This window comes from Chanodichthys erythropterus, chromosome 17 (genome assembly GCF_024489055.1).
Source record: "Chanodichthys erythropterus isolate Z2021 chromosome 17, ASM2448905v1, whole genome shotgun sequence".
Classification (NCBI taxonomy): Eukaryota; Metazoa; Chordata; class Actinopteri; order Cypriniformes; family Xenocyprididae; genus Chanodichthys; species Chanodichthys erythropterus.
The window spans coordinates 35,917,153-35,939,397 of NC_090237.1; the positions used below are offsets into that span (position 1 = coordinate 35,917,153).

At 39.9% G+C, this 22,245-nt stretch overlaps 1 protein-coding gene across 7 annotated transcripts in view; it reads right to left on the bottom strand.

Moving 5' to 3' along the window:
* ece2b (endothelin converting enzyme 2b) overlaps positions 1-22,245 on the bottom strand; it is an 89,283-nt gene that overhangs the window by 25,418 nt on the left and 41,620 nt on the right. For 6 of the 7 annotated variants that reach the window (XM_067366343.1, XM_067366344.1, XM_067366347.1 and 3 more), the window contains 4 exons: positions 18,021-18,107; positions 12,747-12,891; positions 10,033-10,248; positions 1,118-1,242 (listed from right to left, as the gene is read on the bottom strand). In XM_067366343.1, coding sequence (XP_067222444.1) covers positions 1,118-1,242; positions 10,033-10,248; positions 12,747-12,891; positions 18,021-18,107 — 573 coding nt within the window. Of the gene's footprint in view, positions 1-1,117; positions 1,243-10,032; positions 10,249-12,746; positions 12,892-18,020; positions 18,108-18,299; positions 18,341-22,245 lie in introns of those variants that run through there. The other variant, XM_067366349.1, reaches the window with a different exon arrangement.

Here is a 22,245-nt window from a genome sequence, read left to right on the forward strand (position 1 = left end):
CAAGGCTCGCTGATTTTAAACCGAGAGGAACAGATAGTATCGTAGCCATTTGAGATAAGGTATCTTCCTCAGTTCAAATAAAGAATTATTTTTAGGAGATGCACAGAAAACCAATCAAAAGAATTAACCAGGCATTAAATTAAATCAAAGGTCATTCTACAAAATTGGTGTTTTTGTGTCCCTAATTAATATATATAAAAATGACTACAAATGAATAGCTGACACCAGCTTTCTAAACACAAATACACACAAAAAAAATCCAGTGACATTTACTGTATTTTTAAGTATTTTTTTGCTTCACAAGTACACCTTTGTGCCTCTTCACCCCTGTGTTTTGCTGTAGTAAATATGCACAATTGCATTAGAAAGAATATGATCTCTGCATCTGCAAGTAAAGTTCTCTTTTTTTATATCAGTTTGTTTTACATTTTATACATGTTACATCTGTCAAAGGGGACAATTTTAAATGATCATGTTACCATGATTTTGTATAGTAAACAATTGATTACTGAAAAATGTGTATTTTTATAATGTTTGCATTAGCTGTACCTTAAAGGAACACAGTTCAAATAAAGGAAAATATACTAATTTTCCAACTCCCCTAGAGTTGAAACAGTTGAGATTTACCGTTTTACAAAGAGACGCTGTGTTATATCATTGCGCCTGCTGCACCCATGCTACGGCAGCAAAGTTCCTTGATTATTACGCCAGAATGAGAGTATAGTTCCTATATTGGCCTAGAAAATCACAACTTTTCATTTTCCGTTGGTCTTAGTACACGATGTAACTACAGAAGAGTCAAGTTTTAAATAGGAAAAATATTGAAACTCTTTGGTTATTTTTGAGCGAGATGCTAACGGTCTAATCGGATTCAATGAACTATGCTAAGCTATGCTAAAAGTGGTACTGCCAGACCCGGACATTGGCTAAATGGATTCGAAAATGGTAAAACTCAACTGTTTAAATCTAGGGGAGTTGTAAAATGAGCCTATTTTCAAAAAAAGTGGAGTGTTCCTTTAAAGAAATGCCTTCTTGAAATGGAAAAGGTTCCCAATTCCATTAAACATTTTGCACTGTTTACCCTCCACACCAGAGGGGGCACCGCAGAAAGACTCACCTTTGCAATCAAGTCGATGAGTGGCTGGGCTCCGAGTTCTTCTATTCGTTGTTCATTTAGACAGGAAAGATAGTAGGACTGCGTCTTTCTCTCTGCCTCACTGCTTGAGTTAAAGGTGCCATTTTCTACAGGAACACATAAGAAATAGCATTTGAGTTGCATTACAAAATTGTAACATTTGATAAATCTCATCAAAAGATGAAAATTGTCACCCTTTACTCACCCTCATGTTATTACCAATTTTATATCCAAATTTCTTTTTTCCATAGAATACAAAACAAGGAATGTTCAAGCTGCTCTTTACCTTAAAACTAAATTAGGTCTAGGCCAAGGTATAGATATAGGCTGTTTTTTGTCGTTTGTTTTTTGGTTTTACTTTTTGGAGCTCAACTGCCCTATGCTTTCATCAAAACATTTTTCAAAATGACTTCTTTTGTGTTTGGAACAGCATTGGGTGACTAAAAGGGTGACTAAAACATGACAATTTTCATTTTTAGGTGAAATATTCTTAAGCTTGATGCTAAGGCAAAAAAGTCCCCCACAGAAAAGGAACGAGAGAGAGGAGCGTCACATAGTTAAGGGGAAGCTTGGAGTACCATCGTTGGGGTAAACAAACATGACAGCAGGGAGAACAACTTGTGCGGGGTCAACGCACAGGGTCATGAAACAACAATCTGAGTTTCTCCAGCTGCCTGACAAGCTGACAAGACGGTGCCCTCTGATTGGCTCCCGTTGCATGGAATGATGGTACGTAAGCACAAGCAATGCAGTGGAGGTAAACTGAGTCAGAACTGGAAGAATTGCAAAAAAGGGTCCTGTCATCTATCTTTTTAATGTCACATCCATGACAGCTGCCCTTGCATGACAAACGTGACGAAATGCAGATGCCGTTGGCGAACCAAACAACCAGGGTGGTATTCATCCTCAATAACCTCTGCCATCAGTCGCAGTCAAAACACTGTGTGTCACAGCTGCCAGTGGGAAGCAGGCAGAGGGGAAAAGCACTGCCACTGTCATGCTAACTTTATTTACATTAAAAATGGCAAAATTAAGAGGATAGACCTGGAACAGGTGATTGGCACTGCTGGGTGCATATTGGACTCAACAGGGAAACAACCAGTGAGGGTCAAGCCATGAAGGTTAACTTCTTGAACCATGTAAACACTCTTGTGGTTTTTGACAACATAGGCTCATTGGAAAAACATGCTTCTACCTACATTTTTGCAAAACTCCAAGAACTTACCTATACATACAATTAACTGCAGTTTTCAGATTTATCGAACATTATTGGTACCTACAACTTTTATTCTTTTTCACAAAAATTACAATTACAGGGCCAGATTATCAATTAATAAAGACTTATTTTGCACAGTTCCTTGCACCTCAAAACCCTTTTACCATACTGCAAATTTTGTAAACTAATACATCTTGATGTTTGCATCACATAACCAGCTCCATATGCATCCACCTTTTTCCTGAGTAAAATTCCATTTGTATGCTGTCCTGTTCCGGTCTCTATAGGAAACCATTGTTAAAATGGGGTAAAAAGAGCGAATTAATTAATTAAGCCGAAACATTTTGAACATTACTGAGTGCAGGAATGAACACTTTCAAGAATATCACATCAGAGTTAAGTAACATAGTCCTTTAAACAACTAGGCTTCAGATAAACACGTTTAGGTCCAGTGGCATGAACAGTGTTCTCAGCTGGAGTTGTTGGAGTACATGGAAATGCAGTGCGATGGGAAGCTTCTGATTTATTTTATTTTCATCAGAAAGAACGTATGTATCCACCCCAAGTCTTTTGGAAACCACGAGAGGATCGGTAAACTTTGTGTCTCTTAGGAACATGCATGGGGTTCCATACCCTCACTTTATCCCTTCCTGGAAACCAGGAGTGCGAGCACCCCGCTTAGCATCAACATACTTTTTCATTTTGTGTTGTAGCCACGTAATAATGCTGTGAACAGTCATGTCAGATGGCAGGAGCACAGGAGCAGTTGTGTGCATTTGCCTTCCATTAGGGCTGTGACGGTAGGCATGACAACTGCGCCACCGCGGTCGTGGAGTGTCACCGGCGATAGTGTGACATTTTTATATATATATACTGTATATAAAATATCAGAGGTCACGTTAACTGAAAATTTTTTTTAGCTGTGATGGAAAAAAAATCTGCAGGCCGTCTGTCATTTTGACATATTATGTAGCTTGTAACTGTTAATCACCACCCCTGTCCAGTAGGTGGTGAGTGCGCTCTAGTGTGGCAGCAGAGCGCGAGTTCAGTCTCCAGAATAAAATGAAAACAATGCGCTTGATTACACACAGACGATCACCCAGATTAAGTCAATTTTATAATATTAAAGTTAATTATGCTTACTTAGATAATTGTTTTGTTATTTTTCTTGCTGACTATAAGTTCATGGTCAATTAATGGCTTTTCTGAGGTATAATGTTACGTGACATTGTTTGCAACACTGACTGAACTGATGTGATGCAGATTTCGGTAAGATAGTATCTTTTAACTTATTTTTTGATTTTCATTCCTTTTTATTTCGTTATGTACAGTAGTAAAGAGGAAAGGATGATCGCATTCACTCACAATCTGTGACGTGTTCAAGATGAAAACTGAAAGTGACGCAGTCTTTGATCAACTTTCTTTTCATAATATAAATAAATGCATAACTAGGCTCATTTGCTTATCGTGTAAGTTCGTGAATAAAAATGAAAAATGTGGACGAAATCAGAAGCTATTTAATGACTTTCAAAATTCAAATGATGGGTAATTATTTATTATGATGGATTTTTTTTATGATCCTGTCCATCAAAATGACGGTAAAACGCAAGTCTAACACAACCAGTAAAAATTTGCCACTGTCACAGCCCTACCTTCCATAGAGAAGCTGAAATAGTAAAGTGCCAGTTACAGCATGTGGAATGGCACGGTTCACCTGCAAGAAATCAGTTACCATGGCTGATGTTGCTGGATGGCCATTTGGACAGTTTGTTTGAGTACACGGTTGAACCTCTCTACAGAACCATTAGCTGCCGGGTAGTAGAAAGTGTACTCTTTCACTTGTGTTCTCACACATTACATCATAATACAACACTTTTCAAAGTAGTAGTCAACAATACAATTAACTTATGAACACAACAAAAAACAAGTATGGCTTGCAGCACTTAAGTTAAAATACTCCCCATGAAAGGTATATGTGCGTTCTCATCATTTTGAGGACAACTCAATCCCCCCCAAACTTCACCCCGATCAGGAGCTGTATGTAGGATATGAGCACCTATCTGTCTTCCATGTAGCTAACTTCGAGTAGCTTTTCAGACATAGTAAACTTGCTTGAAAGCTCACCTGATACAGCATTACTTGGGTACAAGTCATGTGATACACAAGGCACACCTACTAAACAAGTACTAAACAAGTTAAAATGGCATAGTGGTTTCAGCAAATGCATTTTTCTCTAACGTTTGCTTTTGTTAACACTACCTGTTATGTATTGGGTAGGTGGTACATTAAACGTGATAGAGCATTTCCTTTTAGCGCCACTCACTGAACATTGAACATTGCTCCGTGGTCCAGTTCTAATGTTCACATGCCCACTGTTGGCGCTTTTGGCGGTGCAGCTCCATACACAACAAACTGATGCACTGTGTATTCTGACACCTTTCTATCAGAACCAGCATTAACTTCTTGAGCAGTTTGATCTACAGTAGCTCAACTGTTGTATCAGACCATATGGGCCAGGCTTCGCTCCCAACATGCATCAGTGAATCTTGGCCGCCCATGACCCTGTCGCCGGTTCACCACTGTTCCTCCCTTGGACCACTTTTGATAGACACTGACCACTGCAGAGTGGGAACACCCCACAAGAGCTGCAGTTTTGGAGATGCTCTGACCCAGTCATCTAGCCATCACAATTTGGCCCTTGTCAGACTCGCTCAAATTCTTACACTTTCCCATTTTTCCTGCTTCTAACACATCAACTTTGAGGACAAAATGTTCACTTGCTGCCTAATATATCCACCCACTAACAGGTGCCGTGATGAAGAGATCATCAGTGTTGTTCACCTCACCTGTCAGTGCTCATAATGTTATGCCTGATCTGCGTATAGTTGCCTAACATCTCCTCCAAACGAGGAACACACAGGGGTGTGAACAAACAGATAAAGGCACACAAATGATGAGTTGCAAATATACATGCAACCACCCACTCCTGAGCACACAATTATCATTGTCATTGTGATCTGTGATTGGTGCTCTTAGTTGTTGTCATGGTAATACACCTCACACTTCTTTAGAGGAGGAATAATTCACCCTGCTCTTTGTGTTTTTATACACATCTGTGTTTTGCGAAAGAGCGATGGTGTAATTAATCTATAACATGATCGTTAAAGCAAACAATACCTAAACCACCTCTTACTCCCCTCTACCCTCTATTCTTGCTCATTTTTCTTCTCTGTAGTATTTTCTCCTCCTAACAGTGCAATTACATTAAGAAACAGGAGGCAGAAATATTCAAGTAATAAATTCTCAGGGGAACAGTGGCAGTCCAATTACCGGTCAGCAGGTCTAGTCTAGAGAGAGGACACACAGTGAGAAAGGAATGGGTTTTGGCATGACTCGCTGCTCGTCTAGCAGAATTCAGAGCTGATCTCATTCCATTTCCAGATTTTGCTTATGTTTGTTTGTGTTTTCTGGGCAAAGGTGCCCATCAAGCAGGCGCTCTGGCACAAAGTGCTCATTTGTCTTTATCGGAGTTGCTCTGTGTGAGGACAAAGCACACACTTACAAACACATAATCTGACTTCACGACTCTCCGCTTTTGTTTTTGTTTAAAAAAATATCCCTTTCATTTCAAATTATATTTTTTAGTTAAAAACATTTATGCAAAAGCCCTGGAGTGTAAACAAAAATGTATTTTATGACTTGGGCCAGTAAGTAGTTACCTAGCAACCACACCCTAACACCCTAGTAACACCCTACAAATCACCCAAAACACCTAAGCGAACCACCAACCAAATTCGCTAAACACTTAGGTTCATTACAATAAACTTACAATGAGGTTCATTAACGACATTAACATTTACTAATAATGAGCTGTATTTCTACAACATGTATTAATCTTTGTTAATGTTAATTTCAACATTTACTAATACATTATTAAAATCAAGAGTTGTATTAACATTAGTTAATGCACTGTGAACTAACATGGACAAACTATGAACAGCTGTATTTTTTATTAACGTTAACAAAGATTAACAAATACACTAACAAATTAACTAATGTTTAACTAATGAACCTTATCGTAACGTTTTACCACAAAATCAACACAAATAAGATGTTTGAACACAAATGTAAGATCCAGACAGGTGAAACATAATATTTTTGTTAGTTAGATTCATAAAGACTTCACTTGTTTCTGAAAGAATGATTCAGTGATGGATAGATGGATACATTTTTAACAATAATTTGTTGCCACCTAGTGGCGTAACAATGCAATTAATACAGTCGTTATTTGAAGCACCCAGTTACTTTCAAAAGGTGATTTATTCTATTTTGATCGGTAATGTAGACACCATTGTTTATATCTGAATAATAAACTTTTGTATACTTCTGTGATAACTGGAATATTTGTAACAGAAATAATGATACTGTGTGTTTGAAATGATTGTTTGGAAAGCTGTTTATATCTAAAAATGACTAGATCTGCGGCAGCGCAAAGGCAGATTTGAATGTCACAATTTTATTTTTGTCAAAGATCTAATATACACTGGCAAATCATTGACACTTAAGGAATTACATCATGTAAGTGATGGAATCGAGAATGCGATCTTTTAAAGATTTATCGTGCAGTTTTGTGCATCTCATTCTCTCTCTGCATTGATATCTGATGTATATGAGTAGCCCAAGGTCTTTTCAGAGCATTCACTGCTATAATATTCATGGAGTGAGATGTCTCTATTAAAGGATATGCTCCTCACACTTTGCTCACCCATCACAGCAGAACCGTTTTCGGAACCGAAACTTAGAAATTTTGCATGGTTCCGGTACTTTTCAAAAATACTACCGGTTCTGGATAAGAACCAGTTCTCAGTTCCCGACCCTAGCAACAACCTGGTAACCACCTAGAAATCCTCTGGTAATCAACCTTGAACACCCTAGCAATCACTTAGCAACACCTTGGCAACAACCTAGAACCTTCTATCAAACACCACAGCAACCACCTAGCAATTCCCTGGGAAGCACCCATAACACCATAGCGAACACCTATAAATGATCTAACAACCACCCAGAACACCCTGGCATGATTATCAGTTTTGCAATACAGAAGCACTGGAGTGTGATGTCATGTACTGTCACCCATATTCATGGTGGAGCCAAAATAATTACACAAGTTTAAAATCCAGTGTGAGCAATTTTTATCCCACCACTTCTTCTCAACATTTTCTTCCTTTCTGTTCTCTCTCTCTCTCTCTCTCTCTCTCTCTCTCTCTCTCTCTCTCTCTCTCTATCTGTCTCTTCAGGGGGCTGCACTAGTTCTCTGATTTAGGTCATTAGAGAATACTCTTCATTTACTGTTCGCTGGAGCGTTGTGTTCACTTCAGCATGCTGAGGTGTTCACTTGCCCGAACACACACACCACAAAGAACCACAAAAGATGTATCAAATATCTAAGAGTAATCTGAGATCAAAACTATGTTGATGTAAGTCGAGTGTTATTAAATGTGCAGAATGTTGAGAAAACAGCGTCGTGTGATTTGGATGGAGCTGACTGTGGGGGTGATGCAACATGCAGAGTCAATGTGATGGAGTGCCGTCAGGGCAAAACGGCTGCAGGGACCCCAGTGTGAGAGCGCATTCATTAGACAGAGAGAGAGCGCTTGATCAAAGCCAGTGCATTACAACAGGTTATTAAATCAAACAGGAAGAGTAAAATAGACCAACAATTAGAGAGAGGGAGGATGATGGAGCAATGCATTTAAACACAAAAGAGACTACATTAGCATTTCCAGAACTCTAGAGCTTGCAAGGCAGCAAATAAGTAAACCTGTGAGTTCAATAAATAGTTTTTTGAAAAATGAAAAGTTGCATTCAGATATACATAGTGGGAATGAGAGGGAGAGAGAGATTGATGAGACTCCCCAATTATGGTTGACTTTCCATTAGTTAGTGTTGTTTGCTAAGGCAAACATCAATACTGCTATTAATCATTCTTAGAGTTTGTACAAAACAGCGTGTAATGAATGCTAAGTCAACATAAAATCACATGGTTTAATGAAAGGTGCTATTATTTTTCTAAAGGCACACAGACACTATAAGATAATCGGACCAATTTTGAACCGATAATCCTAGGTAAAATCATGATTATCTTGATGGTTCTACAGATTATCTTATCAGATTTTCCTGTTGTTGAGCGATTGAATCTGCTCAGAAGAATGTCGGGGCCACACAGATCAGAAATCCTGTGGTTTGGGGTCTCTCACATTTTGAAAATCTGATAAGTGTGGGTCAGCCTTAAAAGATCAGCCTTGTTTTTGGCCTGATGGATAATAAATGGGTAAAAAAAATCCCTCAGACTTACATTAAAGGAAGGGCTCCAATGGGTAGACTCTTTTGATCCTCTAAATAACCACCTAGCAACCACCAAGAACACCAGGTCAAACCACATGACAATACCCTAGCAACCACCTAGAAACCCCATGGCAACCACCTACAACAACCTAGAACAAACTACTGAATGTTCTAGCAACCATTTAGCAACACCCTGGCAACTATAAAAAACAGCACAGCAACCTCTTAGTAACACCCTGGCAATCATCATGAACTGTGTAGCAACTACCTAGCAGCACTACCCCAAACACCCTAGCAAATGACCAAGCATCACCCAAGCAACCACCCAATACAACCTAGCAAACAACTTGCAGCGTCCTGATAACTACTCAGAATATCCTAGCAACCATCAAGAACAGTATAGCAACCACTTAGCAACATTTAGGCAAGCTTCTAGAACTGTGCAGTAACCACCTAGCAGCGCCTTGGTAACCACCCAGAACAAACTAGTAAACCATTTACAGTACCCTAACAACCATTTAGCAATGCTTTGGCGACTATCAAGAACAGCATAGCAGCCCCTTAGCAACACCCTGCCAATCAACAAGAACTGTGTAGCAGCTAAACTGCAGCATGCTGGTAATCACCCAGAACACCCTAACAAATGACCAAATTACACCCTGGCAACCACTCAGAACAGCCTAACATCCACAGAGTAATACCATGGCAACCACCTAGCAACACCCTAGCAACCCCTCAGAACATGCTAGCAACCACATTGTAACACCCCGGGAGACATTCAGAACACCCTAGCTTTGTGGTGGCATGCAGTTTCATCTAGTCTACAAGTCTAAGTCAGTGGTATCATTACTGCCAGTTTGAATGGAAGTTATTACAAAATGTAACTATAAATTTCTTGAAAAAAGCATAACCTATAAAAAGCCTTGCAAGCACTATACCGTAAATCCATGTGATAGTGAATAATGGGGGGATTTAAAGTTACAGAAACAGATAATGGGTGCGGAAAGTCACCGTCCCTTATTGAACAAACAGACAGTGATGGATGCACTCAGAGAAAACAAGTAATCAGATCACACAATGCAGGAATCGATGAAAGATTTTGAGCAGATCTACAAACACAAGCTAAGTACAGAGAAGTGAAGTGTGAAACTCTTCAAAACGCATGAATGCAGCAGTTTCTACCCATGGAAAATCAAATAAATCATTTAGATGTCTTTCTAAATATATTCTGTTGTGTGAACACTGAGTGAGATTTACTGAGCAAATCCCACCCTACAAAAAAAGATAAGCACGTGTGTGTGTGTGTGTGTGTGTGTTTCTGTTTTCCAGCACTTACCCAGCAGGTGTTTGAGCACAGCCTGGTTCTGGTCCCAGATGCTGTTAAATGTGCTCCAGCGGGACCGGCCATCTGGCAGGGGGTTTTTGCGGACCCATCCTCCGCAGGCGTACTGGTAAAAATCCTGACACGGGTCTACGGAGCGATCCAGAGCTTCCACGATCTTACTGGCCACGGTTACACATGCCTCCGTTAGACAAATACTACGGGCCGGATCTGGGCGTTAAAAACAACAAGAAATAGTTTAAACTCCCATAATGTGACATAAAACTGAATGTTAAAAATTATGCAAGAATGGTGTTAATTTTATTGGATTGTGGATGATACTATTTGAATTATTTATTACAGTAATAATATTAAGGCCTATTCATACCAACATGAATGTTTGGCACAAAATGTTGGTCCGATTTTCCCATGCCATTTGCCCCAAGTCGCAATCAAGTCATAGTTTTATGCAAAAGCAGAGGCTCTGGGCATGAGACCAACAGCACAAATCTTATTTGTTTGCCAGTTTTCTTCGCAATGAGATGGAAAAGAGATTAGAACACCTCTCTGTTAAAAAAACAGCCACATTGACAGCATACAAATGTTCATGTCTTTCTGGACACTAACAGTCTTTCATTTATTGAAAAGTTTATGGCACCAAATGTTCACACCAAACATTTGTCTTGATGTGAACTGGACTTTAATCATAGGAATTTATTTTTTATGATGTAACATGTTTTGATGAAACTTTTTTCTTTACAATAACAAGCGAGTACATGAAAGAAAATGCTTCTAATCACATAAATCACACATTGTGATTTTATAGAACGCATTTCATAATTCAAAAATCTCATAATGCAACATCACATGCAAAAAAATACAAGTGGCAAGGTGTTTGAAAAATTTTTAACCAAAACCAATCAGAGCACTCGAAAAAAAGATAAGCGAGCCATGTGTACTTCAATGCTGACCCAACTGAGTGATGTATTAATGTTAAAGTGAGTCATGATGATGTATTGCCATTGTTTTAAATCCACCCAAACAGATATTCATTAAATTATTACACTACTCATTAAATTATGTTTCTAAAAGAAATAAATTCATACAAGTTTGAAACAAAGCTCACCCTCAAACCATCCTAGGCATATATGACTTCTGACGAACAGTAAATATCCTGGCTCTTCAAAGTTTAATAATGGTAGTGAATGGAGGGCCAGATTTTGAAGCCCAAAAAAGTGCATCTATCCATCATAAAAGTAATCCATCCGTCTCCGAGGGGTTAATAAAGGCCTTTGGAAGTGAAGTGATGGATTTTTGTAAGAAAAACACGATGTATGACATATATGTAGGAGAATCGTAAGCTTAGGCGCCTCTCACGGTTCAAACAAGTAGGGCTGGGCAACAAACTCAAGCTTCTCTTCTCTTATATATCGAAATCCTCCGATCTTTCTCTTTAAACATTCTCGTCTAATTTGAGACCGGTTTTTGCTCTATCCTCTGCTCTTCCTTCCGCGTTCATCAATACGTCATGTGTCAGGTCAGAGGTCACTCTTTTGCCTAGGCCATCTGCTGGAGGCTAGTTATTTTAGTTTATAAAGATTTAAATATAGATATTTTTCTCACAGAAAACCATTGCTTCGCTTCAGAAGGCCTTTATGAACCCCCTGGAGCTGTGTGGAAATATTTTATGATGGATGGATGCGCTTTTTTGGACTTCAAAATCAGGAACGCAAATCACTACTATTATAAAGCTTGGAAGAGCCAGGATATTTTATAATATAACTCAAATTGTGTTTGTCTGAAAGAAAATAGTCATATACACCTAGGATGGCTTGAGGGTGAGTAAATCATGGGATAATTTGAGAAGGGGCTCGCCAGCCTGCGGTGGACGTCCAACCCGGCCCACATCCAGAAGCCAGGCCCATGCCGCCCTGCAGCCCATTTTATTGGTCATGTCGATCAGTTTTATAGCCTATTCCCTACACCAAACACTGATCCCTAAACCTACCCATCACTGTAACTTAACAAATGAAATTATCCTCCTTAACTTTGAACATCGAGATCGAGAAGACTTAACCCTCTCACCCAATTCTTTATCATGACAAATGTAACAAATAGAGGTTTCCAGGGCAACACGGGGATGGGGAGACACCATAGATTTATCATGTCACGGGATGAACGAACGCCTCAGATCAGGAGGTGAGGTAAACTAACAGACTGCTAAACTGAACTAACAGAGCCAGTAAAGCAATGAATTAATCGTTGCTGTTTCTCATTATTTTGCAATGCAGTTGTTTTTTTTGTTTTTTTTCTAAATGTGATAAACGTCACATAAGTTGATGTGTTAATTAATTTGGCTATTATCATGTAATATTTTAATTATATTCTGCTGAAATGACTTGAAAAAAAGATTCAATCGTTTTGATGAACGATATTCAAAGATCCGAGTCAGTAAAATGATCACACTTGGATGTGGGCGGAGTTGCACTTCCAGCGAGCCCTACTTGGATAATTTTCAATTTTGGGTGAACTATCCCTTTAAGTATCTATAAGGGGATGTTAGTCAAATTTAGCATGTACACCTGGGAAATTATATACTAAATAAATATACTAAACTGATGTCAAAAGCATGCCTGCTTTATATAAATCAGTGTTACATGGCATCATATTTATCAGTAAGTTATTGTACATTAAACAAATTTCACTGTGTGTGTGTGCGTGTGTGTTACCTCTGTTATAGCGGACTCCCAGTGTGATCGCACAGCCAAACAGCGCTAGAAGTGAAGCGAAAAGCAGACCGGCCAAAACCACCTCCAGCTGAGTCCTCCTGCCCAGTGGACCAAACAACTGAACACCACCCTTACGGAAACCCACCTAAAAGAGAGTCAAATATTGATCATAGAGTCTTTTTGAGTTTGATTTTTTTTTTTTTTTTTTTTTAATTGTTACTATTTGCTGGTTAACATTACTATGTACAAAGCACAACAAAGTGACAAAGTGGGAAATTTCTGATAGCATGTGATGGCAGCATTACTATCTGATTCCATCACTGTAACACCACAGTACATTTTTGTGAGGATAAAATGTTGACAAATTGTGACATTGCAGTTTAAACACTTTCTCCTGAAATGTGGAACAATGTTGCTCACATGGGAGATGCAGGTTTGTGTCTGGCCATTGACAAATACTGATCCTTTGTAGCATCTGGACCAGACACACAATTATTCATTATTTAATGAATAATCCAGAAACCCTCCCTCATAAGTCCTGTCAATTCCATCCCCCACAACTGCAACACACAGACAGAATAGGTGTCCTGTTCCTGTTTTATTGCTGTCAGGAATGTGCAGAGAAGATAGTGACTCTGATTTCATTCTTTCTGAGAACAAAATATACCAAATAAACAAATAAAAACCCCAAATAAACACAAATAAACCCTCTTAATCCTATATATTCTATATATATAATGTGCATCCAATTTTCCCCTCCCATGATTTTCCTTTTATAGGGTTAATTCTATGTATTTATTCTTTCTTTTGAAATATTTTGGTATTAATGTTTCAGAGTTACAAATGTAAGGTGCCGTAGAACGTGTTTTCAAAAGATGTAATATAAGTCTAAGGTGTCCCCTGAATGTGTCTGTGAAGTTTCAGCTCAAAATACCCCATAGATTTTTTTTATTCATTTTTTTTAACTGCCTATTTTGGGGCATCATTAAATATGCGCCGATTCAGGCTGCGGCCCCTTTAATTCTCGTGCTCCCCGCCCCCGAGCTCGCAACTGCCTTAAACAGCATAAACAAAGTTCACACAGCTAATATAACCCTCAAAATGGATCTTTACAAAGTGTTCGTCATGCAGCATGTCTAATCGCGTAAGTATGGTATTTATTTGGATGTTTACATTTGATTCTGAATGAGTTTGATAGTGCTCCGTGGCTAAAGCTAACATTACACAATGTTGGAGAGATTTAGAAAGAATGAAGTTGTGTTTATGAATTATACAGACTGCAAGTGTTTAAAAAATGAAAATAACGACAGTCTTGTCTCCGTGAATACAGTAATAAACAATGGTAACTTTAACCACATTTAACAGTACATTAGCAACATGCTAACAAAACATTTAGAAAGACAATTCACAAATATCACTAAAAATATCATGATATCATGGATCATGTCAGTTATTATTGCTCCATCTGCCATTTTTCGCTATTGTCCTTGCTTGCTTACCTAGTCTGATGATTCAGCTGTGCACAGATCCAGATGTCCTGCCCTTGTGTAATGCCTTGAACATGAGCTGGCATATGCAAATATTGGGGGGCGTGCATATTAATTAACCCGACTGTCAGTGTTATGTTGAGATGCTCCTGTTCTTTTAAACAAATGAGATTTATATAAGGAGGAAACAATGGAGTTTGAGACTCACTGTATGTCATTTCCTTGTACCAAACTCTTGTTTTTCAACTATGCCAAGGTAAATTACATTTTTAATTCTAGGGCACCTTTAACTAAAATCACATGGGTAACATGTTTGGTATCGATGGACTCTAACTTCCGTTTCCTATTTGTTAATTAATCTTACATGTTACTAACTCTGTGACACATTAGTATCATAAGAATCTAGAAGGTTCTTCTCTCATTCATCCAATCCAGTGTCTTATGCTAATATCCTGCCAAAGGCACAAAGACTCGTAAAGTTCCCTCCGAGGAACTCCTTATTGGCTCAGACACCTCAAGAGGGTGTGACATCTTCACCCTTTAAAATCACTGATCACAAGATCACAGACTCTCTTTTCCTTTACTGAAAAACACTGATGTGAAGATGATGCTGTACTAGAAGCTTCTAAGGAACCCCAAGCTTGTGCCAGGCTTCGGCCTAGACCTTCCATTCACCAAAGATCCTCTGAATCCAACTGGTTCTCTTTCATCAAGATAATCTCAGCCAAGATTCAACGGGAGCCTCCACAAATTGCATCATGAGTTTTAATTCAAATGGGCGAGACATGCAAGTATCAAACTTAGTCTCATTATTTGATACATTGAGTATCCTTATCCCTTAAAGAAGTGTGTGTTAGAACTAAACTGATGGTTTGCTCAAGGCTGTTGATCTGCTGAATTTCAAACAATGCTCTAACTTCAGCTCTCTCTCTTTCCCTTGGTAAACTGTATGCATGTATGTGTGTGTTAGTTAGTTTAGTTATGTGTTTGTGATTTAGTTAAATAAAACTTGTGTGCACACTCTTGCGAGTTGATTCTGATCTGCTTATAAAACCAATGTCCCTGATAACAATTACGATCACAGCTACGTGCTAAGAAAGCGATATTTTTCTGTGGCCATGGAAAAATATACTTCTTGAAAAGTTGATAGACGATCGATACTGAGTGTTTGCTGGCCGAACAGATTAATTGATTGTAATATTAATTCAGCTACATTAAGTTAAATTGATTAACTGATTCAAATATAAACAAGTTATGCTTAATTATTCACATTTCTTTTAAGCTAATTTGCTATACCTTACTTTCCCTCATAATAAAAATCTTCTCATAAAAATCTTCCCAAAGAAGAGCAATCTCATCTTGTTTTGAAACTCTAGGAACATCACATACGATTATTGAGTCAAAATATACTGCACATCTCTTAACACCATTCAACACCCAAAGAATATAAATCAAGTTGCCTGAGGGATACCATATCAAATACATGCTTCATATCATTGTTTGCAGTAAATTCTCTAAAAATCTGACCTGCTGTTTTCATCAGTTAAAATGTATTGCTAATGCAAATGTCTACATGAGAAAGAATGCTGTTATCCATGCTCTTTTCAGTTCAATATTATTACATATATTGTGTCCACCATTTGACATTTTTAAATGGTTTTAAATACAGGTTTTCTGTGTTTTGAGACCATTATTCATACCTGGATAATTGTTCAGACTTATCTTACCTTTCTATAACTGAAAAAAAGAAAAAAAAAAAGATGTTGTCCACAAGATGTTTGCCCATTTAGTCATGAGTCATTACGTAATAAACGCCTAGCCATGGGTGTCCAGACTACTAAACTGATTTCTGTACATTTATGACTTCTTATATTAATGACCTCAAGTATAATTGCATAACCTTCGCATACTAAAATAGGTACTGTTGATCATCAGGGTCAAGTTATACTGAATACTGAATAGGCTGCTATGTAAATGAGGGTGGTAATACATTCAGTTTAATGGCTGTGACATACTATCTGTGACAATTTCTGCATTGCTCATTTTAACAGCTTAGTTTGATTTCTTTCACTGGAGAGTAAGTATTTACACATTCTTGTAGGGGAGCGCGGGTTAGTTGTAACACGCATGGTTTAAATATTTTCACACACACTAGAATGAAGAAACTTAGCATATTTACTAGTTGCCATATCGACAATATATAGAGAAAAAATTGCACCAAAATTCCAAAATATTTGGAAGATATCACTGAACATGTATTTAAAAATAGCTAAAGTAAATGTCTTATATCAGATAATTTTTCATCTATATTTTTTGTATTTATTTAAAATTAGACAAATCTGATATTATTTTAAACTCCAATCTGTTGTTTAGCAGTTTGGGTAGTTCTTTAATGCTTAAAGTCCAGTTGCGCAGATAGGGTTCTTTTTAACACTGCGTTACAATGTGCCGAGCTATTAGAGCTATGATATTCTATACAGTTACAATATAACTGGCCTAATTAACTTTTATGAAAGTCTGTTGAGAAACCATGGAAAAAATGTGAATAAAGACTGAAAGGAAGAACATGAACATTCAGAAAATATTATTTCAAGAAATTTACAGCATTTGTACTAGCTCATCTATTTATCTCGTGTTCTGTGAGTGTGTTCACTGTCAAACCACAAAATTATTGAAATTTGAATTTTTAGCTGTAATGAAAACAACACTTGAAAATAAATAAATGGGCACAAGAACGTTCAAACTGTCAACTCAATGCGAACAAACAAGTGTATTCTATGACAAAGACTGGTTCAGTCACTCCATGTGTACTTTAAATAATGTTTAAATGGTGTAATATTTATGAATTTTACTAAGTACTTGCTCATTTCATTGAGCCCGCCCACACTCTCTTCTGATTGGTGGTGGTTTTTGATTGATTTTATCGCTTCTCATTTTTGCGTTGCGTCTATTGTGGACAGACAAATTGCTCATCACTGGAATCTTATCGCATCGCGTCAGGTTAGGACACGGTGTAAAGATGCTTTAGACACTGTGCATGGGTAGATTCTGCGTGGTGTCATTGAGGGATGCAGTATTTAAGCAATATCAGCAAACCACTGAAGTACCTCAAGGTTCGGTGCTTGGCCCCTTCCTCTTTTCACAATCCATGAGATCTACCCACTTAAAAAATGTATAAAAGTTCTTTATTGGCATTGATGGTTCCATGGAACCTTTCAAAGCAGAAAGTTTCTTTGTAGTAGAATAAACTGTTTACTGAAAGTTCATTTGAGGAACCCAAAACGGTTCTTCTGTAGCATCACAGCAAAAAACCTAAACATTTTAGAAACTTTATTTTGAAGAGTGTATTTTCCAACTACTGCTATGTTTTAAGTATCTGGTGTTCTGACAGTGTCTGTATGTATCTCGGCTTGCCTGAGTATCTCAGCCTGGAAGAAAGAACATCACCACCAACTCATGACAGTGTTTCTTCCCTGCTAGCCCAGCAGTTCACCACAACATAACTGTCAGCTAGATTATTCAGCGGTAGTCAGCCAAGAAACAGCTGAACTTCACAGAGCACATTATAACTATACAGAAATTCACTATTCTCTCACTGTTGTTTTGCCGTGTTTTAGCGCCATTTCTGTTCTTCTACATTTCAGGGGAATTGCGCAACCTCTCATCGTCTTTGTAAAACTAACAGCTTAAATTGTTGGTTTAGTTATGTGTATGTGGCATTGGATAAAAAAGTCTGAAAGTAAACATAAAATGTACACATCCACGCTGAGCCAAAACCCACACTCACCTCCACACTGTCAGGAGAGATAGCTCCGTCAGCAGGGACGTCTGTCCCGTCCTCCTCCTCAAACGTTGCACGCTTGTAGTTAGACATCTGAAAGGGAGAGAAAAGCATGTATAAATGTGTTGAAATATTACCATTATTAGCAATGAAGGTCAATTTACAGCAAACATAAAAAAAAAATAAAAAATTATATATATATATATATATATATATATATATATATATATATATATATATATATATATATATATATATATATATATATACACACATATATGAGACCTTTCAAAACAACCAGGCACTGGCAGAACACAGAAATTTGTGATCTATATGTTGCTTTTATGCCCCCTTTAAAGTGTGTCAACTGAGAGATACACCATGAAGTCAAAAATGACCCCATCTTTATATTTCTTTATATTAAGTTCCCACAGAATCTAGAGAAAACTATTTTAAAAGCCTCGAGTCTGAGGACAAGAGATACTACAAGAGAGTGTGAAATGGAGATGAATGTTGGGCGGGGGGATTCCTTGTTTCCTCACAACCCTCTTGGATAACGGAAAGGAATTTATACAAACACACATTTGCACACACATACATTATACACGACTCTCACTATTCACAATTAAAAAGGTGGCTAATCTACAAAAAAAAGGTTTCACTTTGCTGCGTTAGTCTCAGTGTTATAAGCATTATCTTACAGAGAACAGAAATCTTAGTTAAATGTAACCTTATTTATGCTGTCTATTGATATCTCACTGCCTGCACTGACAGCCATGTAGACAGCAGAAGCATTGGCCTAGAGCAAAACCTCCCACCCAGGTTACTCAACAAGAGACTAAAGACAGCCAGAGGATCTTTCTCACACATTGACTTATTGAAAATGAGGCATGCCATTATTTATTTTAATTATATTTTTTTTATTAAAAATAAATAAATATAGCTAAATAAATTAGCTATAATATATGTAGCAGTTTTATGTTTCATTCTGTGAAAATATAGCAAAAGTAACAGAAATTCAAAAACAATGGACTTGTGACAAGCCCCCTGAAATAATCAGGCCTTCATTTTAAGCTTTCATTTAGTGATGAGGGATTTTTTTGCTAGACAAAGAGCAGGAGAAATACCAAGTGAGTGTCTCAGAGCCAGCAAAAGCTATGAAAAGAGTGACTGTTCATCTCACAGAGTAAGATGCAGCCTGCAGAAATGACATGCATGGTTGTTGTTCTCACTGGAACTACCTACTGTAGCCAAAGCACAATAAAGTCACTTAGCCATTTCCAAAGATCATATTTACAAAATATAGATTCTGGGAATCAATACTCTGGTCTCATGAGACCAAATCAATCATTTTGGATCTAACAGCATCCAAAATGTTCTGGTGTTGCTAGAGGAGGAGTACATTGAGAAGTGCCTGGTTCCCACAGTAAAGTTCAGTGGTAGTAAAACTCTTACATAGGGATATATGAGTGTTGAAGGTGTGAGGGTGTTGTACTTTATCAATGCTGTCATGAATTTACACACTACTGTGTAATTTAATACATAAACTAAATACATAAACCTTTCCTCATTCCCTGTATTGTTGGGCATTTTTTCAACATGACAATGAGGATATGCATTCTCCCAAGGTGAAAAACCTTCCATGGACGTGTATTGCACTCAATCTTAACACTCTTGAGTGCCTGTGGGGGATTCTGTAGAGACGAGTTGAGCAGCACTCCTCATTAAAGATCAGGGCATTTAAGGAGCTCATCATCCAGGAGTTAAATAGCACAGATGTGACAATTTGTCATGAACTTGTACACTCCGTGCCAAGAAGGGACAGAGCAGTATATTCAAAATCATGGAGGGCATACGGAGTACTAGAATATTATACATTTGTTGAATTAAGTCTAGGGTGTACTCATTTCTGCAATATTTAATTTAAACAAAATTGGTTAATTTACTTATTTTATGGTTATTAATGACATACATTTCTCAGTTTTTATTATGTATATGTTTTGCCATCTTTGCATGAATTGTATTAATGATCTTTAAGAAAATACATATTTTGTATATATATATATTGATTGTTTTATATTACACACAAAACTAATTATAAATACTAATGACTAATCCAAACCCTGAGCGTTTGTACATTTCGAGAATAACTGTAATGAAGTGGGACTGAGGCAGAGATCCATCTGCAAGCTTTTATTCAAAGTGAGCATAGTCGTACAGGCTGGGTCGATCAGGGGCAAACAGGAACAGCAAGGAACAGGCAGAGTCGTAGTCAGAGTACAGGCAGTAGATCGAGGCAGGCGGATATCATTCACAGGTCGGTATACAAGGCAAGAGTCAGGACAGGCAGCAACGGGTAAATAAACAGGAACAGGCAAGATCAAACACGGGCAGACAGGAAACACAGAAACGCTCAGAAATGACACACTGGGAAATCAAGACCTAGCAGTGAGGTGGTGTGTGTATGAGTCTTTTATAGTCCGAGTAATGAGCTGCAGCTGGGTGTGGTGATTGGTGATTAGTGTGAAGTGTGTGCAGGTGAGTGGCAGAGAGGATGATGGGAGATGTAGTCCGGGAACTGACAGGAACAGACGGTGATCATGACATAACGCCCCCCTCCCGGAAGGCGCGTCCTCGCGGCGTAAAAGGAACAGCTAGGGAGGGAGGGTGGGTGCATTGGAGACCTGCATGCAGACAGAAACGGGGTCCCCAATGCAGGTCCAGGAGCCTCGGGCGGCCACGGCGGGTCAGGAGGCTCGGGCGGCCACGGCAGGTCAGGTGGCTCGGGCGGCCACGGCAGGTCAGGGTCTATCGGTGACCCCAGCGGGTCAGAGTCCCTTAAAGGCCATAATAATTTGCAGTTCAAAGATGGCCATAACAGTTCAGAGGCCCTTAATGGCCATGGTTGAGCAGGGTCCCCACCCACAAGCACCCCACCCGCCGGTACACTGCCCCCCCCCCCCAAAGTTCTTGGGGGTTTCAGCGGGGCCCGTCGCAGGTTCGTGGACCGAAGGCCTGGATGGCACCAGCAGGGCAGAATGCTTGGGCGGTGGCAGCGGCAGTGCAGGCGGCCTGGGCGGCGGCAGCAGGGCTGACCAAGGGTGCTCAGTGGTCATATCAGGGAGAGTGGACAGCTCGGTGACGGCCTCCATGGCCGTATCAAGAAGAGTGGACAGCTCAGCGATGGCAGCAGGCTCAGGCTGGAGCTGCTCTGGGACGACAGCTGGCGACTCGGGCTGCTCTGGCACGACAGCGGACGGCTCTGAGACAACAGCGGGCTGCTCGGGCTGGCAGACTGTTCCAAAGTCCATAGAGCTTGAGTTCATCAATGCACGCAGGACAGCCAAGACATAAAAAGTGAAAACAGCCCTCTTGGCCATTGCAGGACTAACAAGGAGAGTGGGCTCTGGAGCGGACTGACTGGCTGGAGCGGACTCAATGGCTGGAACAACCCCTGCATCCTTGAGCACCGCAGGGGCGGCCATCTTGCCCGTGGGCACTGGCAAAGCAGCCATTTCGTCCATCGCGTCCAGGGTGCTTAAGTCCACTGCAATCGGCGAACAAGAGTCCATAGCAACCGGCGAGCTTGAGAGCGTTGAAACCGGCGAGCTTGAGAGCGTTGAAACCGGCGAGCTTGAGAGCGTTGAAACCGGCGAGCTTGAGAGCGTTGAAACCGGCGAGCTTGAGAGCGTTGAAACCGGCGAGCTTGAGAGCGTTGAAACCGGCGAGCTTGAGAGCGTTGAAACCGGCGGAAACTTGAGAGCGTTGAAACCGGCGAGCTTGAGAGCGTTGAAACCGGCGAGCTTGAGAGCGATGAAACCGGCGAGCTTGAGAGCGGGCGGCCGGCTGGCCCGGAGGCGAGCGGCCGGCTGGCTTGAGAGCGGCCGGCCGGCTGGCGAGAGCGGCGGCCGGCTGGCTTGAGAGCGAGCGGCCGGCTGGCTTGAGAGCGAAGCGGCCGGCTGGCGAGAGCGAGCGGCCGGCTGGCTTGAGAGCGAAGCGGCCGGCTGGCGAGAGCGAAGCGGCCGGCGGACTTGAGTGCGGGCGGCCGGCGGGCTTGAGTGCGAGCGGCCGGCGGGCTTGAGTGCGGGCGGCCGGCGGGCTTGAGTGCGGCGGCCGGCTGGCTTGAGTGCGAAGCGGCCACCGGGTTTGAGAGCGAAGCGGCCGACGGAGACTTGGGGATGCCAGCTGCTCGGACTGAAATCAACGGTGGATCGGTCACACTGGAACGCAA